The 22538-nt window shown below is 51.0% G+C and overlaps 1 protein-coding gene across 6 annotated transcripts in view; it reads left to right on the top strand.

Moving 5' to 3' along the window:
• Positions 1-22538, top strand: part of TRERF1 (transcriptional regulating factor 1) — a gene marked incomplete at its 5' end in the record, with an annotated part of 45599 nt that overhangs the window by 4905 nt on the left and 18156 nt on the right. For 3 of the 6 annotated variants that reach the window (XM_079712943.1, XM_079712941.1, XM_079712942.1), the window contains 8 exons: positions 830-1072; positions 4836-5220; positions 6405-6471; positions 7513-7652; positions 7787-7890; positions 9371-9446; positions 17123-17211; positions 19446-19559. In XM_079712943.1, the coding sequence (XP_079569069.1) occupies positions 830-1072; positions 4836-5220; positions 6405-6471; positions 7513-7652; positions 7787-7890; positions 9371-9446; positions 17123-17211; positions 19446-19559 (1218 nt within the window). Of the gene's footprint in view, positions 1-829; positions 1133-4835; positions 5221-6404; positions 6472-7512; positions 7653-7786; positions 7891-9370; positions 9447-17122; positions 17212-19445; positions 19560-22538 lie in introns of all 6 variants that reach the window. The other 3 variants (XM_079712940.1, XM_079712939.1, XM_079712944.1) reach the window with 2 other exon arrangements.

Raw genomic sequence — 22538 nt, 5'->3', positions numbered from 1 at the left:
GCCCTTAGGATTATCCAGGTAGGATAGCCTTGTGGTGAACTACCCATGCAGTTTTAGAGTTAGATTAAAATTCAAAGAGGGCTTCCCTGGTGGTGCAGTGGCTTAGAGTCCGCCTGCCGATGCAGGGGACACGGGTTCGTGCCCCAGTCCGGGAAGATCCCGCATGCCACGGAGCGGCTGGGCCCGTGAGCCATGGCCGCTGAGCCTGCGCGTCCGGAGCCTGTGCTCCGCCAACGGGAGAGGCCACAACAGTGAGAGGCCCGTGTACCGCAAAAATAATAATAATAAAATAAAATAAAATTCAAAGAACTTTCTCAATTCTTTGAATGCTGTTAATCTTAATTTAAGTCTATGGGATTAACTCTGTTCACCAGAAACTTTGATGTGACGCAGGTCACTCCGTCTCCCGACCATGCCAGTTAAAAGAGCTTTTCCTCCATTTGACAGATGAGTAAACTGAGGCCCATAGAATTAAAAGTTCCTGCACAAGAGCTTATGTGTTTTTGTTTTTTTTTTGGTCTGATTCTAAGTCCATGTCCTTTTCTTTAAAAGCAATGACAGCCACACAAAAATTTTTCTTCACTATTTGTTTTAATATACAAGTGATACACGGTCAGGATTTTTTAATGTAGAAAATCAAGTGCCTTGTCCATTGCCGACGGGTATCACTGGAGCCGAGGGACTCAGGCTGGCAGGAAGGAAACCACCCTGCAGCAGTTCTCTGTCACCCACGCGTGATGTCCAGGAACGTTTCAGGAAGAGCAAAGTGCATCCCCCCCCAATGAAAGCTGCTCTCAGCCCAGGATCAAAGCCTTTATTGTCTGTGTAGGAGGAAGGAGAGAAGGCCCCGGCGCCTCCGCCTCAGCCGCCACTGCCGCCTCCGCCTCCGCCGCCACCGCAGCTCCCACCCGAGGCGGAAAGCCTCACGCCTATGGTCATGCCCGTGTCTGTCCCTGTCAAGCTTCTCCCGCCCAAGCCGAGCTCTCAGGGCTTCGCCAACAGCGTCGCTGCCGCCCCCTCAGCCAGAGACAAGCCAGCCAGCTCGATGTCGGACGACGAGATGCCCGTGCTCGTGAGGATGACCCTCTCTCCCCCACACTCACCCCAAGGGGCTGCCCCCCACCCGCCTGCTGTGAGTTGCTGCTCTGCCCTGCCTGCCTGGGGTGGGGACATCCCTTTGCTTTCTTGGAGATGGGGACAGCTCTGCCAGGGCCACTGGCCTGAGCTCAGACGTGGCTTGGCCTCTCCGGGCTGAGCCCCCCACGGCCACCTTGGGAATCCCATCCGTGTCTGCACTGCGTGCCACCCAGTAAACACCTGGCACTCTACCAGGCTAATGGTCTGGGTTAGATTCTGAGAGACCCGAAGATGTTCCTAGATTAAACAGAGGTGATAACTCAGCTGGTGATCACAGTTATTAAAATATGGAAGTACTGTCCCAGATAATAAATAGCTACTGCCCAGGGTCCTGGCCCCTCCCCCAGGATCTCCAGACCTCCCCAAATCTAGCAACCAAAGAGGCAACCCTGGGCTTCCCTGGTGGCGCAGTGGTTGAGAATCCGCCTGCCGATGCAGGGGACATGGGTTCGTGCCCCGGTCTGGGAAGATCCCACATGCCACAGAGCAGCTGGGCCCGTGAGCCATGGCCGCTGAGCCTGCGCGTCCAGAGCCTGTGCTCCACAACGGGAGAGACCACAACAGTGAGAGGCCCGCGTACCGCAAAAAAAAACAAAAAAAAGAGGCAACCCCTGGCACAGCAGGTCCTCCAGGCAGTAGAGCTGGCATCCATTCTGATGGTCAGTCAGCCTTACCACATGCTTAATATTTTCAGTATCACCCCTGTGTAAATAAATACCCTCAGAGGACCAGATTCATTAAGATTCCCAAAGTAATTCCCCTGAGACACCCACCCCCCACTCTCAAGAAAGCAAAGAGATTTGTGTTTCTTATTCACTGTTCTCTTTCTCAAGTTCTGAGCGCATCACCCAAGCAGCTTAGCTTGGCTCTGAGACAGAGATCTCTCTCACTCTCCTTCCCTCTCTCTCTCTCTCTCTCTCTCTCTCTCTTTCTCTCTCTCTCTCTCTCTCTGTCCCTCTCTCTCTCTCTCTCTCTGTCCCTCTCTGTCCCTCTCCCCCTCTCTCCCTCCCTCCACCCCTCCCCTGGGGAGTCTGTAACCCATGTGATTCACTACATCAGATTTGTCCCCTCCCCTGTACAGGGTAGTGTGCTGAGTCACATTTGTCCTCACAGGATAGGTAGCTGCTGGGATTCCAGGAGACACGAGTGGTGTTGGGCCAGAATAGGGATAAGGAGGATAATTAAGAGAACTAGAAAAATCCAGAAAGAGCCTTTTTGGTTTTCTATGTAATATCAGGGCTCAGAAGAGGAAAGACAGATGGAGAACCTCTGGAGGTGAGGATTCTCATCAGCTGGCAGGTCTTGGGGGCCAGCAACAGGCAGAGAGATTAAACGACACAGCCAAGCCCCCTCTTTGCCCAGGCAAGTTCCTCATTTGGTGGGAGGGATGCTGTTTCTACCCTTTGGAAACTCTCAGCCTGAAGCTGGAGAAAGTAACGTTCATAGTCACACGGGTCAGAGCCCCAGGCAGCAGCCCTGCCCCAGTTCAAGACAAAGCAAGGCAGCAATGCCCTGCGTGTGGCTGGTGGGGAATATACCTGGGGAGCTAAGGTCATTAGGGACTGGGATGAGGCAAGGGAAGTTTGAGGTGAGTTTGCTTAGAACTCACGAGAGTTCCAAGTAGGGTTCTGAAGTAGGGTTCTGAAGTAGGGTTCTGAAGGCAGAGGTGAACTTGGTTTTGTGGGAAGGGTGAGAGAGATACTGTGAGGAGATAAGCCGAAATGGAAGCGTGTTGGTAGGACTTGAGTAAGTGTGAGCAAGGTCCTGACACTTAATATAAAGAAATCAAAATGTCCAAGTAGGAGCCCTGTGTTTTAATCCCCACTCTGCTCCTAGCCATCTGGGATGCAGCCAGCTGAGACCCTTCCCCTCAGAACTTCAGTTTCTCCCTGATCTGGGGTTGGGGGACGGGGGTGGTGTTGGCCTCCTCAGTGACTGTCACCTCTCTGGGGTGCTTTTAAAACCTCTCAGCGCTTCGCCCTGTCTCCAGCTTGGCTGGAACTCTGTAAATGCTTCCTCCCAAGTGACATCCAGGTCTGATATTCCGGGGGCCTTCCCTGGCCCAGGGTCTCAGAGCCTTGCCTGGAGGATTGGAAAGTCCCAGAATAGAGCTGTTGTAACAGAACCCAGAGGCTCAAGTAGAGAGAGAGCCCGAAAGGGGCCTTTGGCTCTGTGGTCAGAGGTCTGGATTCCAGTGCAGGGTTGAAGTCACTCGGGGTCCTCAGGTGACCCCATCAGTTACCCAGGAACCAGGTGTGGTGTCAGGATTGCTCCCCAAGTTGGGGGCACGTGCACCTTCTTCCCATTCCTCAGCCCTCTCTCTCCACCTCAGCCTCAGGTGGTGAGGAGCCCCCTGGTGGGGAAAGGAAGCAGGTTGGGGCTCTCTGACCTAAGGAGAGCCCCCTGGGGGCCTGGGGGTCCCCGCTGCCCCTTCCCCTTTCCTCACCTTTCTGCTTCCTGAGACTCCCCTCCTAGGGGCTGGGATGGCAGCCCAGAAGACGATGAAGCTGAGGGAGAGACAGGAGGGGCAGCCTGAAGTGCTGAAGGCAGCAGAAGGGGCCCTGAGCGAGAGGAGCCCAGAGCTGAGGGGTGACTGGGGCAGGTCACATGGCCTGGAGGAGGCTGGTCACATGACCATAGCCAACTTTTCCCATCACCCCCTGCTGCCTCCTAGTCAGGTGCCACCCTGGGCACAGGAATTGCCAGGGACCACAGCTGTGACGAGCACTGGCCTGCAGGGCCTGGGAGGGGACCACAGACTGCCCAGAACTTTTCTGCAGGTATCCTCACAGCCCCTCCCAACCGCATGGCTGCCTCTCCAGCCACACCCAGCTCTCGGTTTTTCTGGGCTGATGCTGGCACACAACCAAGTCTGTTTGTGTTTGGCTTTGGCATGCCCCGCTTATCTCTTTCCGTGCGTGTGTTTACTTATTAGTATATCTGTATCCATGTGGCAGATCTTCCTTCCAGAAGATGCTTGGTTCTGCTGGAATAAAATAAACTAACACTGCTGACAGGAAACCAACCTACGAGAAGGGTTTGCCACAGATAAGCCACCAGTGCTGGGAGCAGTAATGAGGGGTGGTGAGGCGGGGAGGCTCACCAGATGCACTTCTAGGGGAGCACATGAGACGGGCCTCAAAGATCCGGGATGGCTCTCCTCAACCCTAAGGTTACCTTGAAGAAGAGCCCAGTGTGGGTCACTGGCCCCGGGAGCCTTGGCCAAGGCCTGACCCCCTCTTCCTGCCCCACAGCCTCTGCCCAGCTTCCCTGAATAGATTCTTCTGTCGCCTTCTCAGAACATGTGTTATCTGTCCCCGATGTCTGTCCCCGGGGAGCAGTGGGGAATTAAAGGGCCCACTCAGCTGGATTCCACTCACCAGATGGGAATGCAGTGATAAGCAATAAAGAATGTGAATTTATTCTTTCTTGCCCACCCACTATTCCTACCACCCCCATCCCTCTCCAGACATGAGGGATTTCCTCCAAAACCAAAGTTTTCTCCCTAATCAAGCCACCAGATCTCGCCTTGTCTGAAGTGGATGTGGCCGTTTCTGAAGGCGGAGGATGCTGCGGTCAGACAAGTGGAAGGGAGGAGGGGTCCCCGTTAGGACAGCAGTCCCCCCTTCCCTCAACCTGTGGAAAGGGCCTGTGGAAAAAGCCCGAGTATTTGAATCGGGTCATTCTTCCCGTTGTAGGAAATTCCCAAGAAGCATCAGCCAGGCTTGGCCAAAGCCGAGGAAGCCCTCAAGACCGCGCCGGAGAAGAAGAAGTTCCGGCACCGGCCGGAGCCGCTCTTCATCCCGCCTCCGCCGTCCTACACGCCCAACCTCGCCGCCTCGCACTCTGGCGCCACCCTGTACCAGAGCCAGCTGCGCTCCCCGCGCGTCCTGGGCGACCACCTGCTCCTCGACCCCGCCCACGAGCTGCCCCCCTACACGCCCCCGCCCATGCTCAGCCCGGTGCGCCAGGGCTCGGGGCTCTTCAGCAACGTGCTCATCTCTGGCCACGGCGCCGGCGCGCATCCGCAGCTGCCCCTCACGCCCCTGACGCCCACGCCTCGCGTGCTGCTCTGCCGCCCCAGTGAGTCGGCCCTGTCCCCGCGTCCGCGACCTCGGGGGCGGCACCCCGACTGTGCTGGGTGCTGCCCCAGGAGGCCTCCCATTTCTATCGTCTCGTTTTCCACAGACCTTGGCAGTGGCTCGACTCTGTGTACCAGGCAATATGCTAGGTGCTAGAAATAACTAGAATACTTCTTCTCAGGGGAAACGCAGTCTAGCCGCGGAGACTAACGCGTAGAGCGATAATCAGAGTTTCTTTGGGATAAGGAAAAACAGTTGAAGTGTGCTGTGGATAACCGTGTAAGACACCCAAAATAAATGTACTAAGTAGATGTACAAATGGGATTATATGCAAGACCACACCTTCACATTTTAGCATGCTGTGTAAAGATCAAGCAGGAGGGCTTTCCTGGTGGCGCAGTGCTTAAGAATCCGCCTGCCAATGCAGGGGACACGGGTTCGAGCCGAGGTCCGGGAAGGTCCCACATGCCGCGGAGCGCCTAAGCCCATGCACTACAACTACTGAGCCTGCAAACCACAACTGCTGAGCCCGTGTGCCACAACTACTGAAACCCACGGGCCTAGAGCCTGTGCTCCACAACAAGAGAAGCCACCGCCTGTGCACTTCATCGAAGAATGGCCCCCGCTCACCGCAACTAGAGAAAGCCCATGCACCACAGGGAAGATCCAATGCAACTAAAAATAAATAAAAAATAAATTTATTTAAAAAAAAAAAAAAAAAAAAGATCAAGCAGGAGAGGCCTGTAGCCAGGATCTCTTTCTGGAGCAAGAATAGTTTCATAGAAATAAGACAGATTAACAGGGGAATTCCCTAGTGGCCCAGCGCTTAGGACTCCACACTTTCACTGCAGAGGGCCTGGGTTCAATCCCCGGTCGAGGAACTAGGCTCCCACAGGCCCTGCGCACACAGCCAAAAATTATTTTTTAATAATTTTAAAAATAAATAAATAAAAAGCTTAGCAGACCAGAGTGGGGCAGCAGGCCACTCCTTACCCTGTGTGAGAAGTGGGGAAACGCTAAGCCACGTTGCTCCACATTCCATCCAACTCCTCGGAGACTGCTGGGGTAACTCCGGCATGGGTTGGGTAGGAGAGGGGTCCTGTCATGACTGTTTAGGTAACTGTTCATTTGGTTTCTTCAGTACCCTTCCCTGTTGACCAGTGACCCCTGGTTTTTGTGCTTCAGACAGCATCGATGGCAGCAACGTGACAGTCACCCCAGGGCCTGGAGAGCAGACCGTTGATGTCGAACCGTAAGGAAAAGCCAATTATTCTTTAGAACAGAAGCCTCAGCCTAGAAAAGGGATGGGGAGCTTTGAGAAGTGTAGCTAGTGCTTCTGGGATCAGGGTGGCCACTGGGCAAGAAGTTGCAGAAAATGTATGATCGTGGTATTTCTCAAGTACTGTTGTTTCCCTGTAACTGCCAGTATTTCAAGGCCTTTTCTAAAGACTAAACATTAAAAGCAGGGAGCCTTGTGTTTGGAGAACCAGGCGTCCCCATCTGTGGCTCCGTGAGCTAGTTTGGTTGGGGCCACATGCCTTCACATCCCCAGTGACACTGAGACATCTGTCTAGCTCTGCCTAGCTCTCCACGAGGCTCCATCCAAATGCCCTTGATCCCCCAGCCCCTCCCTAAGATTCTTGGCTGATCCTCCAAGTGGCCTTGTTGAGTAATTGAGTTGGGGGGTATAATGGAAGAGAAAGCTGGTTATTTTCATGGATAAGTACAGAAGAGGCCAGATGGTAGAGTGGTGAGTAGATTGAGTCAGGAATCAGGAAACCTGGTTCCAGCACCGTTTTGTTATTTGATCTTGATCCAGTTAACCTTTCTAAGCTTTAGTTAACTCATCTATTGAGTAGGAATAATTATCACTGCCTTGCTTACATCACAGGTCTTGGTGAGGTTCAGATGGGATATTTATGTGAAAGTGGTCTGAAAGGGCTAAAAAATGGAATAAGCACTTTGTATTTGTCCCATTGGGTTAAGTGGTACCCTCGGCCGTGCTCTGGCAGCTGTTCCCTTGGAATTAGGACCTTCCCTCTCCCAGTTATAGGGAGCTTTGAAGCCCCAGGCAGGCTTCTCCCTTGCTCCCCACAGCATCTCTCCCCAATCTCAAAGCTGTTCCTTATCCCAGTAGAAAGGCCATGCCTGGAATCTTCAGATCACACTGTGAGGAAATGCGCCTGCATTCTTCTTGCAGAAGGAACTGGTTTCCTTCTTTTTCAAGTCCCTGACAGTTGCCCTTGGTCTCAAATTGAAGACCACACTGTTGTTTTTCTTCTTGCGATTAAAGACGCATCAACATTGGAGTGAGATTCCAAGCGGAGATCCCAGAACTCCAGGATGTCTCTGCCCTGGCCCAGGACACACACAAGGCCACACTGGTTTGGAAGCCCTGGCCAGAGCTGGAAAACCACGACTTCCAGCAAAGAGGTATTGGCAGCATGGGAAGAACTGGGCAGGAAGGGCTGGATTCTCTCCCGGGGGCCTCTGGCTCCAGGATCGGTTTGTCTTTCTGGTGACCCTGAGCTCTTTCTGATGCAGTGGCCTCTCTTTGTTCCCAACAGTGGAGCATCTCCTGAATTTGTGCTGTTCAAGTGCGTTGCCAGGTGGAGGGACCAATTCTGAATTTGCTTTGCACTCTCTCTTCGAGGCCAAAGGTGATGTGATGGTAAGGAACTGTGAAAAGGAGGCTTCCCAGTTCATATGCTTCATGTTGGAATTCTGAAAAGTATTTTACCAAGTTTCTGTGTTGTTTCATGCCCCCCCCAACCAACTCTTAGGATGATGACCAGTCGGTGTGCCTCCCATCTTCCTTATCTCAGTGAGTAGGCCAGGATTTGAAAGCCTGCAGAAAACCTCCAGTTGGATTTCTGTTTACACATCTGTTTTGGGAAACTAGAATTTCTTTTCAGCAGTCTTGTAATTCACATCGGGGAACAGGTCTGCAGTGATGGAAGTAGAAGGCCTTCCTGAAGCAAGGCTTGGCCCAAAATAGCCTGTCATACTCTGCTCGTCACTCCTCCCTACCTGGAAATCAGCCAGAGTTTGACGTTCTTAGAACCGTTTGCTCCCCTAACCAAAGTGAAATGTTCGCTGTGCACCATCTGGTGTCATTCTTCCACTTTTGGCACAGTTCTCTGGCATCCCCAAACCAGAACTTTGGTGCCCTTTTCCCAGAATCAGAGCTGACCATTTGCCTGCTCAACCTGGACCCCTGGCTGGAGCACTTCGTCACCAGCCTCAGCTTCCCCTTTAGTAAATACATGATTCTTATACCAGAGCTAACCTCCTGCCCTTTTTGATTTTATGAAAATGTGAAAGTAAACAAATGTCCCAATACTACCTTCTCATGAGATTACTGATACCCTTCAAGGGTTCTCTAGAACGTTGGAGAACTCTCCTTGACCTTTTAAGATCAGTGCTGCAGAGCCACGCTTCTCAAACTGTTAACATACATGCACATCACCTAGGGAGTCTTGTTAAAATGCAGGCTCTTATTCAGCAATTCTGGAGGTGGGGCCCAAGGTGCTGCATTTCTAACCTGCTCCCAGGGGATACCCGTGCTGCTGGTCCATGGACCACACTTGGAGTAGCAAGATTTGAGATCCCCAAACCATCCACAGCTCAACTCCACCTGCACCACTTTTTAAACAAAGTCAGTGAGGCTGAAGGACGTAGATTTGAAAGGGTTATTTAGCAAGGCTCCCTGGAAGGACAGTGTAGTACAGTTATTACTAATATAGCTGTTGATGTTCAGTTGTAATGAAACATGTGATTTTTCTGCAAAAACAGTTCCAAATCACCCACTCATTTCCTCAGAGACTCAGCCTCCAAACAGAGGAGGCTCCACCATATCTCTGAAGCTGGGGCCCTCACCAAGGAAGGAGTGGGGTTTTGGCTGCCACCTGTGTTTTTGTGACAAGACCAGCTGGCTGCAGGCATGGGTGGAGGAGGTATTAGGATGATGAGTCCTGTTGGGTGCTGACCAGAAGGAAGACCTCAAATCGGGGAGTCTCCTCTGTTTTTCCTTCCAGCCCCCCAACCCCGGGCCCTGCAATGCTGGCTCGTTTTCCCTGTTAGGCAGATGGTCTTCTGAGGACACAAGCCCCGTGACTGACTCTCGCCTTTTCTCTCCCATGGGTCTGCAGGCTGCTCTGGAAATGCTGCTGCTGCGGAAGCCAGTCAGGTTAAAATGTCACCCTTTAGCAAATTACCACTATGCCGGTAGGTTGCCCGGAGCCCTGTGCCCCCTTGCTTCCCGAGAGCGGGCTGTCTGCGTGTTGGTTGTGTCCCCTTTTAATAACAGATAGCACCCATTCTGTCCTCAAGGCCGCTTGTGCTCTCAAGGCCTCTGGGGCGTAGATGGTGGGGCAGCTGTATCCGCTGGCTGGTCGCTGTCGGGCATTTGTCTGTCTGGGCTCCTGCCCCTCATGGGTGTGCCAAGAGCTGGGCGACACGGGACAAGGCCCGCATGTGCAGCAGTGAGATCAGTGCACCCGGAGGAAGAGCCACAGAGGGTAGACCACAGAGGCAACAGCACACAGCGGCCCCTGGACTTTGGGATCAGTAGACGTGGGTTCACATCTTGCCTGCACCCCGTGGCCTTCTGCAGCCTTGGTTTCCTCACCTGTAAAGTGGGGCTCATACTCCATCCCTTGCAGGATTTTGTGAAGATTTGAGAGAGTATATGGAGCCCACTGCCTGGCACAGTCTAGTAGCTTTATTATTCATTGGTTGAACAATTAATGAGCACTTCCTACGTACAGGAAACTGTGCTGAGCACTAAGAGACGGAAGTGATGGTGACAGATGTAGACAGAGTCCTGTCCTGTGCAGTTTGGAGTCTGAGGGGTTGGCAGTTATTAAATGACAGATCACCAATGGCGGGAGAAAGACGTGTACATGCACAAGTATACATGTGCATACACAGATATATGTACACGTACACATACACGTACATATACATACAAGTCTCTCTTAGGAGGGGGTGGATTAACGATGGCATCACCATTACGAGGGAAAGAGGACACACCTTGGAGAGTTGAATATAGTGAGAATCGTGAAGAGAGAGTGAAACAGGCTGGGGAACCTGCGGTGACAATGAAGTTGAAGTCAACATTTGTATTTCCGTTAACTAGTAGCCCTGTCCATTCTGGGGGTCTCCATGAGCCTGCCTGGGTTCTCTGCTTCAGAGAGGGCTGGATCCTCCAATGCCCCTTGGTTGTTAATCATTTGAAGGTGTCTCTGGTGCCTGGGGGGACCGTGCGTAGATGGGGTGCTAAGTACTTCAGTGGCCTTGGGGACCCAGTAAATACCTTTTCCAGTCCTTGGTCCAGGCGGCCAGATGTGGCCTCAGGTGAGGGCTGTTCTGCAGATTCCGGCGTGTTCTCAGGGGGCTCCCTGTGACCCGCCCCCCCACCATCTGCCTTGCAGAACGGGCTCCTCTCCCGAGTTGGCCCTCTTGCCTGTCATCACAGGGTGGAAAGGCCTCAGAAGCCACTCACCTGAGCACAGCAAGCCCGGGATGCCTGCCTGTGGATCGCTCCCGGCGCACAGGCTGCTGCTGGCACTAGGCGAGCACAGAATGGACACATTGGATAAGAAATCCATCACGTAACCCCGTGGCCTCAAGGAGCCAGTTTCTTAATATTGTCTCCATCGTTTCCTGCTTGGTGTCTGCCCCACGTGTGGGTAGAAGATGTGGGAGTTCTCTCTAATCTGCCAAGGAAGCAATTCAGTCCTCTTAATTCCCACCGTCATCTGCTGCCCATTAAACCCTGATGGGCCGTCCAGCCTCCTGGAGCCTGGGTCAGGCTTCTCTGCTTAGCAGAGAGACTTCCCTAGCATCTGCTGTGGCTGCCCTTGGCCCCCGGGGTGACTGGGGTGGCCGGCGCCTCTGGGCTGCTCATCTCCAGCTGTGAGTAGCCTTGTCTGGGCCCCAAATCCCCTCCAGTTCTTCCCAGCATGCCAAGCAGGTATTGTGATCTTTTTAGTGTGTGTCATGACATAAAAGAGACGGGAAAGCTATGGGCTAGAAACCACCTCCACCCCAAACAACCTTAAAATAGTACTAAAAGCTTTGAAACTAGAAGGCCCTAAACTCTGCTAAAATTCAGTGATCTTCGGGGGTTGGGGGTTCCTGGGAAATCCTTTGCCCATCCCTTGCACCCTTCCCCTATAAGCAGACCAGGAAGCACTCTTGTTGCTTCCAGAATCCTTTTGACCCTTGGAGACAAGAGAGGTGGAGCTGTCCGGTGTGAAGGGTTGGTGTCCCATTAGCTGTGTGTCCCCAAGAAAAGGGTGCTCGCCTAGGTCTGCCAGTAATCTCTCTTCTCCAGGAAGTGACCACAGACTGGGCCCCAGAGAATCTTCTAGAATTATGAGCATAAAGGACAAAGGTCACAGATCTCTGAAGTCTGGCCTGACTCCATCCCCTTGGCGGTTCCCTTCCAGACCACAGAGGAGGCCACAGAGTCTACCCCCGTCACGTGCCCCAGCTACCAGCCGCCACCGCCTTCCGCCCTTTTCACCGCCCCACCCTCTGATTGGTTCCGGGCATCAGTGAATCCCACCCCCGTGGCCCCGTCCTGCCTTGGCCTTCGTGCCAAGCCCTGTTGGGTTGCTCTCCAGCAGGACTGTCAGCTCAGGTCCAGCCTCGCCGGGACACTGTCTTCTGAAATCTCCTTTGCTTCCAGCTCTGTGGCTGTGGCCAGTGTCACTCCCGCCCGACTCCGGCCCTGGCATTGCACCCCAGGCTTCCAGTTGTCTAGAGAGAGGTCAGACCTCCCCGGCCTGTGCCCTGGAGGGAAGGTGGCAAGGCTGGGTTCAGGGGTGCAGACTGTGAATTGGGGGGAGACAGAGACAGGAGCCTGTGAAAATCACTTCCCTCCTGACCTGCCCTTCCACCCCACCCCATCCCATCCCAAGCAGTTCAGTAAGAAAAGGAAAGAGAGACCAGTGCTGGGGCCCAGGAGAGACATCAGTGTAGGTGGGCAGCTTGCCCAGATCTGGGGCAGCTTGGCAATCCCGGAAGAGCCCTGTTAAGATCCTCAGAGGAAGGGGGCTGTCGCAGTGGCCCCCAGTCTCTCTAATTCACACCAAGGTGCCCGGTCCAGACCTCTCTCCGCACCCTCCGCCCATAAGTGGCAGCGGTTGTTTGCAGTGGCTCCCAGTCAGCGGTTGGGTTGGGTGGGGAAGGCTTGAGTGTGGGTCTGTCAGGGTGACAAGGATGCCTGGTTGTGATTAGAGAGCTTCTGGCGTCCTTGGTTTTTCCATTGAGCTGGTCATTCCTGCAGATGGGCACGGAGTGGAGGGGTGTCAGACCTGGCCCTGGGAGTCTTGGCAAGGGTTCAGCAGAGGCTACTATGGGCCCCCACCACAGCCCAAGCACTCACTGGGTCCTGAGCCCTGACCTGACTCCGGAGATGGGAGAGACCTGGAGGGAATATACCCGTCCAGTCGGGGGGAGGCCTGGTCTCTGTCTTGGAAGCTGCCCCAGTTTGGTGAAGAGACAAAATTACGTTCTCCAGAGAATATTTCTCAAGAAGCGCAGCTGTAAAGTCATCTCACAGGCATTCTTAGCCCATGTCGCTAGCTGGAGAGTGATCCCCAGAAGGGCAGGAACGGAGTTAATACTCACTCTGCTGCTTTGCCTGATGTGGCACTTGTGGAAAAGAGGCTAGTGGACAAGCTCGGGTTCTGGATTCAGATCAAGGCCTCCCTGCCTTTGGCCTTCAGAGGGAACTTTGGTATTACCTGGTTCACCTGCACCCCTAAAAAAATTACTCAGTCTTCACCCATCATGGAAAACCTTTCACGGAAATGAAGATCTGGTGTAAAAACAGGGCCTCCTTTTTCTACAATGAACGTGTCTTTCTTATGTAACTGCTATAACAACAGCATCAAGAACAGTTTTTAAAAGCTTGAAAGGAAGACAGAAAGGCTCTCTTTAAGACATACTGTGCCCAAACTTTCTCTCACCCCTCCATGTCTCTTTTTAATTGCCTGCATTCGCTATAGATTGCCCCAAATTTCGCCACCATCCAGAGCCTGTTTCCCAGCAACCGAAGCTCAGAACGTTTTTCCTCTGGATACTGTTCCAGCACCAGTTTCCTCCAGTTAATTAGGCTGTTTGTAATTAGCCTTAATCGTCTTGTTAGGGACCCCTGCTGGTAATAGCCCACTAGCCAGGAATCCCCAGGGAGAATGGATTGGGGTGGGGGGAAGGGTGTGTCATCAGCCCATCAACCCCAGGGACATGCTGAGTGGACAGCAGGGATCTCAAAGGGGGAGGGCAGGTGAGGAGTTGGGGCAGCCCCCTGCCTCGGTTTTGCATTTTATCCTGGACTTTGTTCAAGAAATAGAATCCAAGAAGGGCTGGCTTAGAAAACCTTGTCCAAGAATGAGGAAAATGCTCCTGCCAGACAGACCCCAGGAGGAGAGACGCTGAGCCTTGTCGGGATTACAGGAGGATTTCGGGGCAGGGAGGAGAAGGCTGCAAGTTACAGGTAGCCCAGAGTAAGGCTGTGGGTGAGCACACACACAACAGGGAACGCTGCAGGGACCGGCGGGCTTCATGAGTGCCCACAGATGTCAGCAGGGGACAGCGTGTGTCCCACGGCTGCCGGCTGATTTGGAATCTGCCGTCCGAGTGGCCAGATCTAAAACATTATCTGTGCACATACTTCGGACTAAACGCTGCCAGTCACAGCATGACTGTCAGGATCCCCAAGTCACAAAAGAGGAAACTGAGACTCAGAGAAGTAAACTTGCAGGGGCCCCAGAAGGAGTGAGGGGCAGAACCAGGTTCGCAGCCTGTGGTCTCCTGATTAAAGTCACCCCTTTTATCACAGCACAGTGACTTTATTATTTGGGGCAAGCGCATCCAGATATTATGTCTATATACCCGGCTTCAGCCTGGGAATTCAGCCCAAGAGCCCAGGAGTGGATTCTCAGCCCTGCGGGCAATCCCATGATCAGGGTGCGGTGAAGATGGAGCGTGAGAACCGATGGGCTTGTCTGGCCCCGCCTCTGCCTCTCAGTTTGTGGACACCCTTGTTGGACAGACATGCACGCACAGCACAGTCACGTGTGCTAAAGCGCAGACCCTAGGATTACGTAGGGGAGCCATCTCTCGCCGTCTGAGCACATGCTCCCCACCGCAGCCCTCAGGTGGGGGGCAGCACAGAGAGGAAATTGCGAGGGTGCAGCCCACTTCCAATCCAGGACTGGTGGTGTGGGGTGGACACTCTGGGATTTGGAAGACTGAAGACCCCATCACATAGCAGCAGCCCTAAAAACCACCAAAGAGTTGATGGGGAGAAGGCCTCCTTCCCCCATGAGGCTTGAGGATCCCCCATATCAGATGGTCCAGGAGGTCACTTCACCTTCTTTGGGGTTACAGCTGGAAGGCCATTTGGGGACGTGTAGGGACATACCTCTCACAAGTAAACAGACCTGGGGACTTAACACTGCGGTTTGGGCAGTAATCAGATGACAAGCTTGGCATGGGGTGGAAGAAAGTGTGTCCACCATAGAGGCTGGGTGCTGGCCTGAGAAGGCTGTGTGGCCCTGTGAGTGTCTCATGGAGGCTTAGAGCTGCACTCTGACTTGGGAAACGTAGGATCTGGCTGAGGGTGGAAAGGATTCTCATTCATCTAATTGGGGGTTTTCATCAGCAAAATATTCCCTGACTTCTTATGTGAGCTGCAACCCAGAGCTGCACAGACTGGACCTGCATCAGGGCAGCACAGCAACCTCCCTATATGCTGGTCCAGGGGCTCAGCTAGTGTGACATGTCCCCATCATGGTCCTCTTACACCATTGCCTCTCTGATCTCTCTTTGCTGTTTTAATGGATACCTAAAAGGAGCCATGACTCTTCTTTGGTCTTTCAGTTGTTGGTTCAGCCTTTCTGTTTTGCTCTTTCTGTCTCTGCCTCTGGGCAATGGGAGCAAATGGGAACTGGGACCCAAAGCCCTTGAGTGTTGGACAGAAGTTGAGGAATGGTGATGCAAGTGCTCCAGAGCTCCAAACCCCACCGACCTGCTCTGCTCACATCCACTCTAGCAAAGCCTCTCCAAACCTGTGGCCCCACTTCTCCCTGTTACGATGGTTTGCGCAACCAGAGATGTCCTGGTCTCCAGAACCTGTGGAAGAGGCTTCCTTCTTCCGAGGGTTAATCAGAAAGCTGCTTTCCTTCTAGAAGTAAAGAGAGAAACTCACAAACCAAAGAAATCAGGTGGTCGCCCTACTTTTATAGAGGCCTGAAGCAGCCCAGCTGTGGAGAGCATATCCTGCATCTGGAGCCAGAGCTCTTGGCTTAAGGACCCATCAGGGAGTCACACAGAGAAGGTGTTTATTTCAGAAATCTGAGCTGACATCACTGAGTCACATATTTTCTCAAGGACCCAAGGCTGTCTGCCTCCTGCCTGCCTGCCAGGCGTGGTTTCACTTGTTTGAATGATTTGGGCTCAGCCTTTTGAGGGAAGAAGCAATTCAGGTTTTCTTACTTTAGCCCCTCCGTCAAGCATAGCAGAATGGAAATCTTGGGCTTGTTCTGGTTGGAAGGAAAAATGCTATAGTTTGGGGGATTACAGCTCTGAAAAGTAGAGGCTTATCAAAAGCCCAGCCATGTACCATTCAAAGAATCAGAGATACAGGGAATTCAAAAAATTAGAATGAGGCTGAGTTTCTGCAAACCAGCCACAGTGATTGAGCCCCCAGAAGTAGGACTTGCCTTGGAAAGAGGCCAGTACCATTCTCTGTAAACATCTGCATATCCTGCTTTGACATGAATGTCAAGTTCAGCCAGCAAGGCAAGATGGACCAGCCCGGCACTGCAGGGCCTCTTCTTCATTGGTCTGCAGATTTGTCAGGAACCAGTCCCTCTCACCTCCCAGCCTCATCTGCTTTCCCTCTGCTGGAACCCTGTAGTTGAGCCGTACTGGATTACTGCTTATTTCTTGGACACCTCCATTTCCTCATCTGTAAAATGGGTAGCAGTAATACCAATCTTACAGATTGTCTGTCGAACCAAATGACTACTATCTGTAAAGTACTTTAGAGCCTGGCACATAGTAAGCACTTATAAGTATTAGGTTTTTTTCCCCTTGTGTCTTGCATGTAGTAAACACCTAATAAGTATCTGCCGAATGGATGAATGAATGAATGACATGTCCTCTCACTGCTTGCTTCTGACTTTGCACATGCCACTTTCTCTCCCCAGAACTCCCTTCCATCTCCTTCTTGCCTGACTTGCTTCTGTGTCTTTTTAAACCCCGCTCAGGTGTTCTCTCCACCTGGAAGCCTTCCCGGCTGCCCTAACCTGAGTGTGGTGTTCGTCTTTTGTGCCCCATCGGCACCCGACCCCTCCCTTCATCCTCGCAATCATCACCTTGAATGCAGGGCCTCCTGGTTTTCTCCCCACTAGATTGTGAATATCTTGAGGGTGAAGACTGCTGAATCCAGCACATGTGAGGATCACTTGCTACGTGAATGCTTGCCCTCATCCTAATTACATAAAAACTGTAGCTAAACTCCATTAAGCATTCATGATTTTCCAGTTACTAAGCTAGACACTTTTTGGGCATTACCTTCTTTAACCTTCACAGAAATCTTAAGAGGTGGAGACAATCAGAATTATTCCCATTTGTAGGTAATAAAACCTACAAGTTATTGAGTCTTAGGCTCAATAACTTGCCAAGGTCAAGGCCACGGCTGAGATCTGAACCCAGGTGTCAGGGCTCCTAACCATTACACTGCACTTCCTGTTCAGAAAGGAGTGTGATATGTATTCCATCACATGCTGAACAGTTGTAGTTTGTAACTTAACTAAGTGAACCAGCAACCACAAGTGAGGAGAACTGAGCTGTTTTTTTATGAAATGTGTGTTTTGTTGTAGGTTCGGACAAGTGGACCTCCCTAGAAAGAAAACTGTTTAATAAAGCACTAGCCACTTACAACAAAGACTTTATTTTTGTACAGAAGATGGTAAGTATTCTTTGTCCTATTGCTCACTTGAAACCAAATTTGGGAAGTTGTACACCTAAAGATATATAGAATTATTTGGTTACTGACTTAAGACTCTCACCAAAAGAATGTCTTCCATCTCTTGCTGGTAAAGGATGGTATTTGTTATGGATGGCTTGGCCCTGGTGTTAGGGATGTGGGGGGAGGAGAATATAGATTATTTGGATGTGGCAGTGGGGGGGGAGGGGTATTCTTATCTTAATTAAAATGTGTAATTCACGCATTCTGTCAGAATAAATAGACCTGAGCCTTCTGGTTCACAATTTATATAAATTATTTCATGTGTATTTGACAGATCTATAGTGTTTCTGACAGAATTTGGGGAGGGGGGATTGGAGAAGGGAGAATATGAGCCATCCCCCTAGCAGAGTTTCTGGTGTTGGGCCCCTGATCATAAGGACAGTGTTAATAAAAATAATATGTTACAGGGACTTCCCTGGCAGTCCAGTGGTTAAGACTCCCAGCTTCCACTGCAGGGGGCACAGGTTCGATCCCTGGTCAGGGAACTAAGATCCCGAAAGCTGTGTGGTGCAGCCACATAAAAATAATAATAACAACAATAACATGTTACATATATAGCATTTCACAGCAAAGTAGAGCTCTTTAACAAAGATGAAATAGCACTTTATCCAGCACATAATAAACGTAATAGGCCTTAATTGGCTGAGAGATGGTTTAAGCTAAAAGTTACAATGATTCCGAGTGTTTCAGCAAACTGATGAATGATGGAGCCATACTGAGTTATTAAGATGCTCAGGTCCACAGAGAACAGGGTCCCAGGTGACAGCTGCCACTGGCTCTGGGCTGGGCCTCAGTGTTGTCCCAGGTTCATGTCTCCTGTCCTTAATCCTCGGCCTTGACTGGATGAGAATCAGAATAGGTGGACTTTTTCTCCAACTTGCCTCCATCTTCAGATCTGAATTCGCACCCACCTTACTCTGCCCTGGAGGCCACTGGACTCTTTGCTGCCCTCCATCCCAGCAGCTCCCAGGCTCCCATCTCTCTTGGATCACCTTCCCCCGGGACTGGTCTGTCCTCAGCCTCATTCCTTAAAGGCCCCGCACCTTGTTGACCGATGATGGATTCATGTGTCGTGCTCGCCAGGCAACGCAGGATTTAAAACAAGGCTTCTCTGGGACTCTATCCTCCCTCCCTGGGTGATTCTAATGTAGAAATTCATGATATCAGGTGGACGTGAAGGGGCTCCCTTTGAGGAGACCAGACTTCTGAAGGTACTCTTTTCATTCTCACTACGCAGGTGGCCATGTTCCTGCCCCCAAGGGGACAGCCAGCCTTTTTATCTACCTCCAGAAAACCCACATTATTGAACCCCACTTTGAGCTTAGAGCACTGTGAACTAAACAAAGGAATTTTTTTCTCTTTAAAACACATTTATCTTTGCCCCTTTGGGGGAGAACAGGGCAAGCCTTGTTTTCTGCAAACACTAAGCTCTTGTCATCATAACTTTTGTCTTATATTTCTGTTCGATTACCAAGGAACATTTTTCATAAATAGATTTTGAAGGTCAACAAGTTGGAGAGCCAAATACATTCAAGCATTTGAAAAAGCATGCTGCTTTATGGGTTAAAAAACAGAACGAGGGCTTCCCTGGTGGCGCAGTGGTTGAGAGTCTGCCTGCCGATGCAGGGGACGCGGGTTCATGCCCTGGTCCGGGAGGATCCCACATGCCGCAGAGCAGCTGGGTCCGTGAGCCATGGCCGCTGAGCCTGCGCATCCGGAGCCTGTGCTGCGCAACGAGAGAGGCCACAACAGTGAGAGGCCCGCGTACCGCAAAAAAAAAAAAGGGGGGGGTGGGGAACGAGCTCTCTATGGACGAATGTGAAGAAAATCTCCAAGCTATCTTGCGAAAAAAGTCAAGATGCAAAGCAGTACATAGAGTGAGGCAGAATGGTGGGGAGGAATATATTTTCCTGTTTGTTGGTATATATGTAAAGAAATTCTGGAATGACACCCAAGATATGAATAAGAGGGGCCAGCTGTGTTGCAGGGGTAGGGGGGGAACAGATGGATGGATGGATGGAGAACAGGTGTGGGGAGGAGATTTTTCACCATGTGTATGTTTTTATTCAACTGCATAAACCTAATACCTATTACAAACTTAAAATTGCACAAAAGCTTGCTGCTTTGCACCCTGCCCACTGCTGGAGCTGATCTTGAGGTGCCTTTCCCGGCAGGTGAAGTCCAAGACGGTGGCTCAGTGTGTGGAGTACTACTACACGTGGAAGAAAATCATGAGGCTAGGGAGGAAACACCGGACACGGCTCTCGGAAATCATCGACGATTGTGTGGTGAGTGAAGCTGCCCGGGTGCTGCTTATTCGGTCCCTGCTCCTGCCCCATGCCCAGGTCCCTAAGTGGCTGGCACTGGTGGCTGACAGGCCAGTTCCCAGGTGAGATTAAGGCCTTGATTTCCTGGGATAACTAGGCAGAGGGAAGGCAGTTTTGGGTTTGACCCACAGCCCAGTGATCAGTTAAGGAGATGAGGGCTGGCTTGCATTCCAGGACAGGTAGGCACCGAAGGAGTTAAACCGTGGTGGTTCCAGCCTTGATGTGGGTGATTTATAAGAGGCACCCCGACATTCTGGGATAGCACTTCCTGATCCTTCCACAGTCACAGATGCTCCTGACTAGAGAACTAACATGCCTTAGAAAGACCTAAGCGCACTCGGATTTTACACAGCTTCTGTGAAGCATGCCCAAGGAGCAACGTTGGCCTCTAGATGGCGCCAGGAACTCTCAGTTATTGGAGAACTGGTTAGCAGTGTGTAGATTATTCTGATCCTCACATCACCATTTATCCTGGGTACTGATTTCCTTCATTAGCAGACAATCCAAAGTTGTCTGCGTATTAAGATGAAGAACCTACTAAAGACATCACTAGGGACTTCCCTGGTGTCACAGTGGTTAAGAATCTGCCTGCCAGTGCAGGGGACATGGGTTTGAGCCCTGGTCCAGGAAGATCCCATATGCTGCGGAGCAACTACGCCCATGCGCCACAACTACTGAGCCTGCGCTCTAGAGCCCCCGAGCCACAACTACTGAGCCCGTGTGCCACAGCTACTGAAGCCCGCACACTTAGAGCCTGTGCTCTGCAACAAGAGAAGCCACTGCAATGAGAAGCCCCTGCACTGCAACGAAGAGTAGCCCCCGCTCGCCGCAACTAGAGAAAGCCCACGCAGCAACGAAGACCCAACGCAGCCAAAAATAAATGTTAATTAATTTAAAAAAAAAAAAAAGAAAAAGTTTTTTTAAAAGATATCACTAGATCGAAATCTTCTCTGAACGCCTTACGTGTGGCTTTGGAAATTACTACCACTTTTGTCCTTGCGGTTAACTCTCTTCTCTGCATCCACAGCCAAAGGGAAATCTTCTCACATGTTGTGGAAAACACGTATGTGTGTGTAAAAATTACGTCTTACAACAGATTACTAAACTCTCGTCTGCAACCATCAGGGAATGTGTTTGGAATTCATAAATATCGTGAATATTTGTAATTATACTTTCATTCCCAATTGTGTCCCCCATGTAAGTGTTACTAGCACATATGTGGGTTAATCTCTTTCACAGACGTTTACATAGTGCTTCATACATTCCAGGCACTGTACTAGGAGGCACTTTACACATATTGACTTTTTTACTCCTCATACCAATTCTATGAGGTAGGAAACTGAGGCACAGGGCCTAGGTAACTTAGCCATGGTCAAAAGGCTGGTGCGTGTGTTGTCTGAGCCTGATTCCCTGGTGTAACACTTAAGAGCAAGCAAATGCAAGTCCTCTTAGAGAAATGTAAAAACACTTGGACTCATTAATGCTTCAAAGCCTAAGTTCCTAACTAAGAATTGATCGTAGCTAAGAAATATATACACATATATAAATTTATTTTTGGACCCAAATATAAAAAAAAAAAATAGACATCTGTAGAATAGAATGGTATTGCCATTCTTTTGATCAGAGATGGCAGTATTCTATATTCAGGGTTTCCTATGATGAGTTTTGTTTGACTGCCTTAAGTAGTGATGTCTTATATCTGAATAGCCCTTTTCTCACCTGTGGCTAATGTTTAAAAAAGCAACATGGAAAAAAAAAAAAAAAAAGCAACGTGGCCTCTTCTGGTTCAATCAACTAAAAACAATTGAGTTCCCACTATGTCTGCAGTGCTGTGGGTGACCTGGGGCTGTTAACTGGCCTCTGCCCCCTGCCCCAGGAGCATATATTATAGGTGGGAAGATGTAGCATACACAAGGAAAAAGTTTACCGTGAACCCCAAGAATCTTTAAAAGTAGTATGAGATGAGGTCCAGAAAGTCTTAGATATGGCCTTTGGGGACTCTCTCTCATCCAGCTCCACCAGTCCTCAGGCAGAAGGTTGAGGCCCAGCGAGGGGAAAGGGCTTACCCAAGGTCACACAGAGCATTGCTTTCTGAATGAGCAGAATAGACAGTAAATGAGGAAGCGCAAAGAATCCTGGCCTGGGAGACCTAGGACCTGGCCCCTAAGCTTACTGACCAGTAAAAGGGGGCCGATGGTTTAGATGATTTGGAAAGTCCCTTCCAATTCTGGAATGTTCTGGGCTCTGTCAGAGTCATGTTTTGGAAGAGAGCAAAATCAGAGGATATGGTTTGCCAAAGCAAGTTGATGTCTCTTCAACTTGGGTGTTACCAAGTGTCTAGGACAGTGCCTGACACAATATCAGCACTCAGTAAACGTTTGTTGAATGAATGAGTGAACGTTTTTCCCAGGTAGGAGTCGCTCTGGTCATGGCAACAATCCCTCTATGAACTCCCTGGGAGGAGAGGGGGTGAACCAGGAGATTCTGAGCAGAGGAGGGCTGCTACGGAAGGAAGGTGTGACCACGTTAGGCACAGGCGCCATCTTGGGCCAGCAGTGCCTTGCAGGTGGGTGGAAAGGCCCGAGCCAGTGTGTAGCCTCAGACTGAAGAGGAAAGGTTAAGACGTCACCCCAGGCACCACACCTCCTTGGGCTTATTTGCCAGGAGCCAGTATTAGGCTGGGTCAGGTGCAGCCACACCTTGTGACCTGTGAGCTTAATGTGCAGAGATGACTCAGGCCCCCCAAAAAACAAGAAAATCTTGATTCAAGGCCAGCGTGGTAGCTCACAACTCCCTTTAGGACACTGTGAAGACACAGTCAACCTTCTGAGGATAGTTTGCCAAGTGGAAATGAAAAACTGAGACCATGCAAGGACGGGGAAGGTGCAGGAGGCACAGTCCTAGGAGGGGGTCCTGCTCTTTGTCCTCTGGGCCTGCCTG

This window comes from Hyperoodon ampullatus (genome assembly GCF_949752795.1).
Source record: "Hyperoodon ampullatus genome assembly, chromosome: 10".
Taxonomy (NCBI): Eukaryota; Metazoa; Chordata; class Mammalia; order Artiodactyla; family Ziphiidae; genus Hyperoodon; species Hyperoodon ampullatus.
Note: the sequence above shows the minus strand (reverse complement) of the source record. Positions and strands in the feature narration are given on the sequence as shown.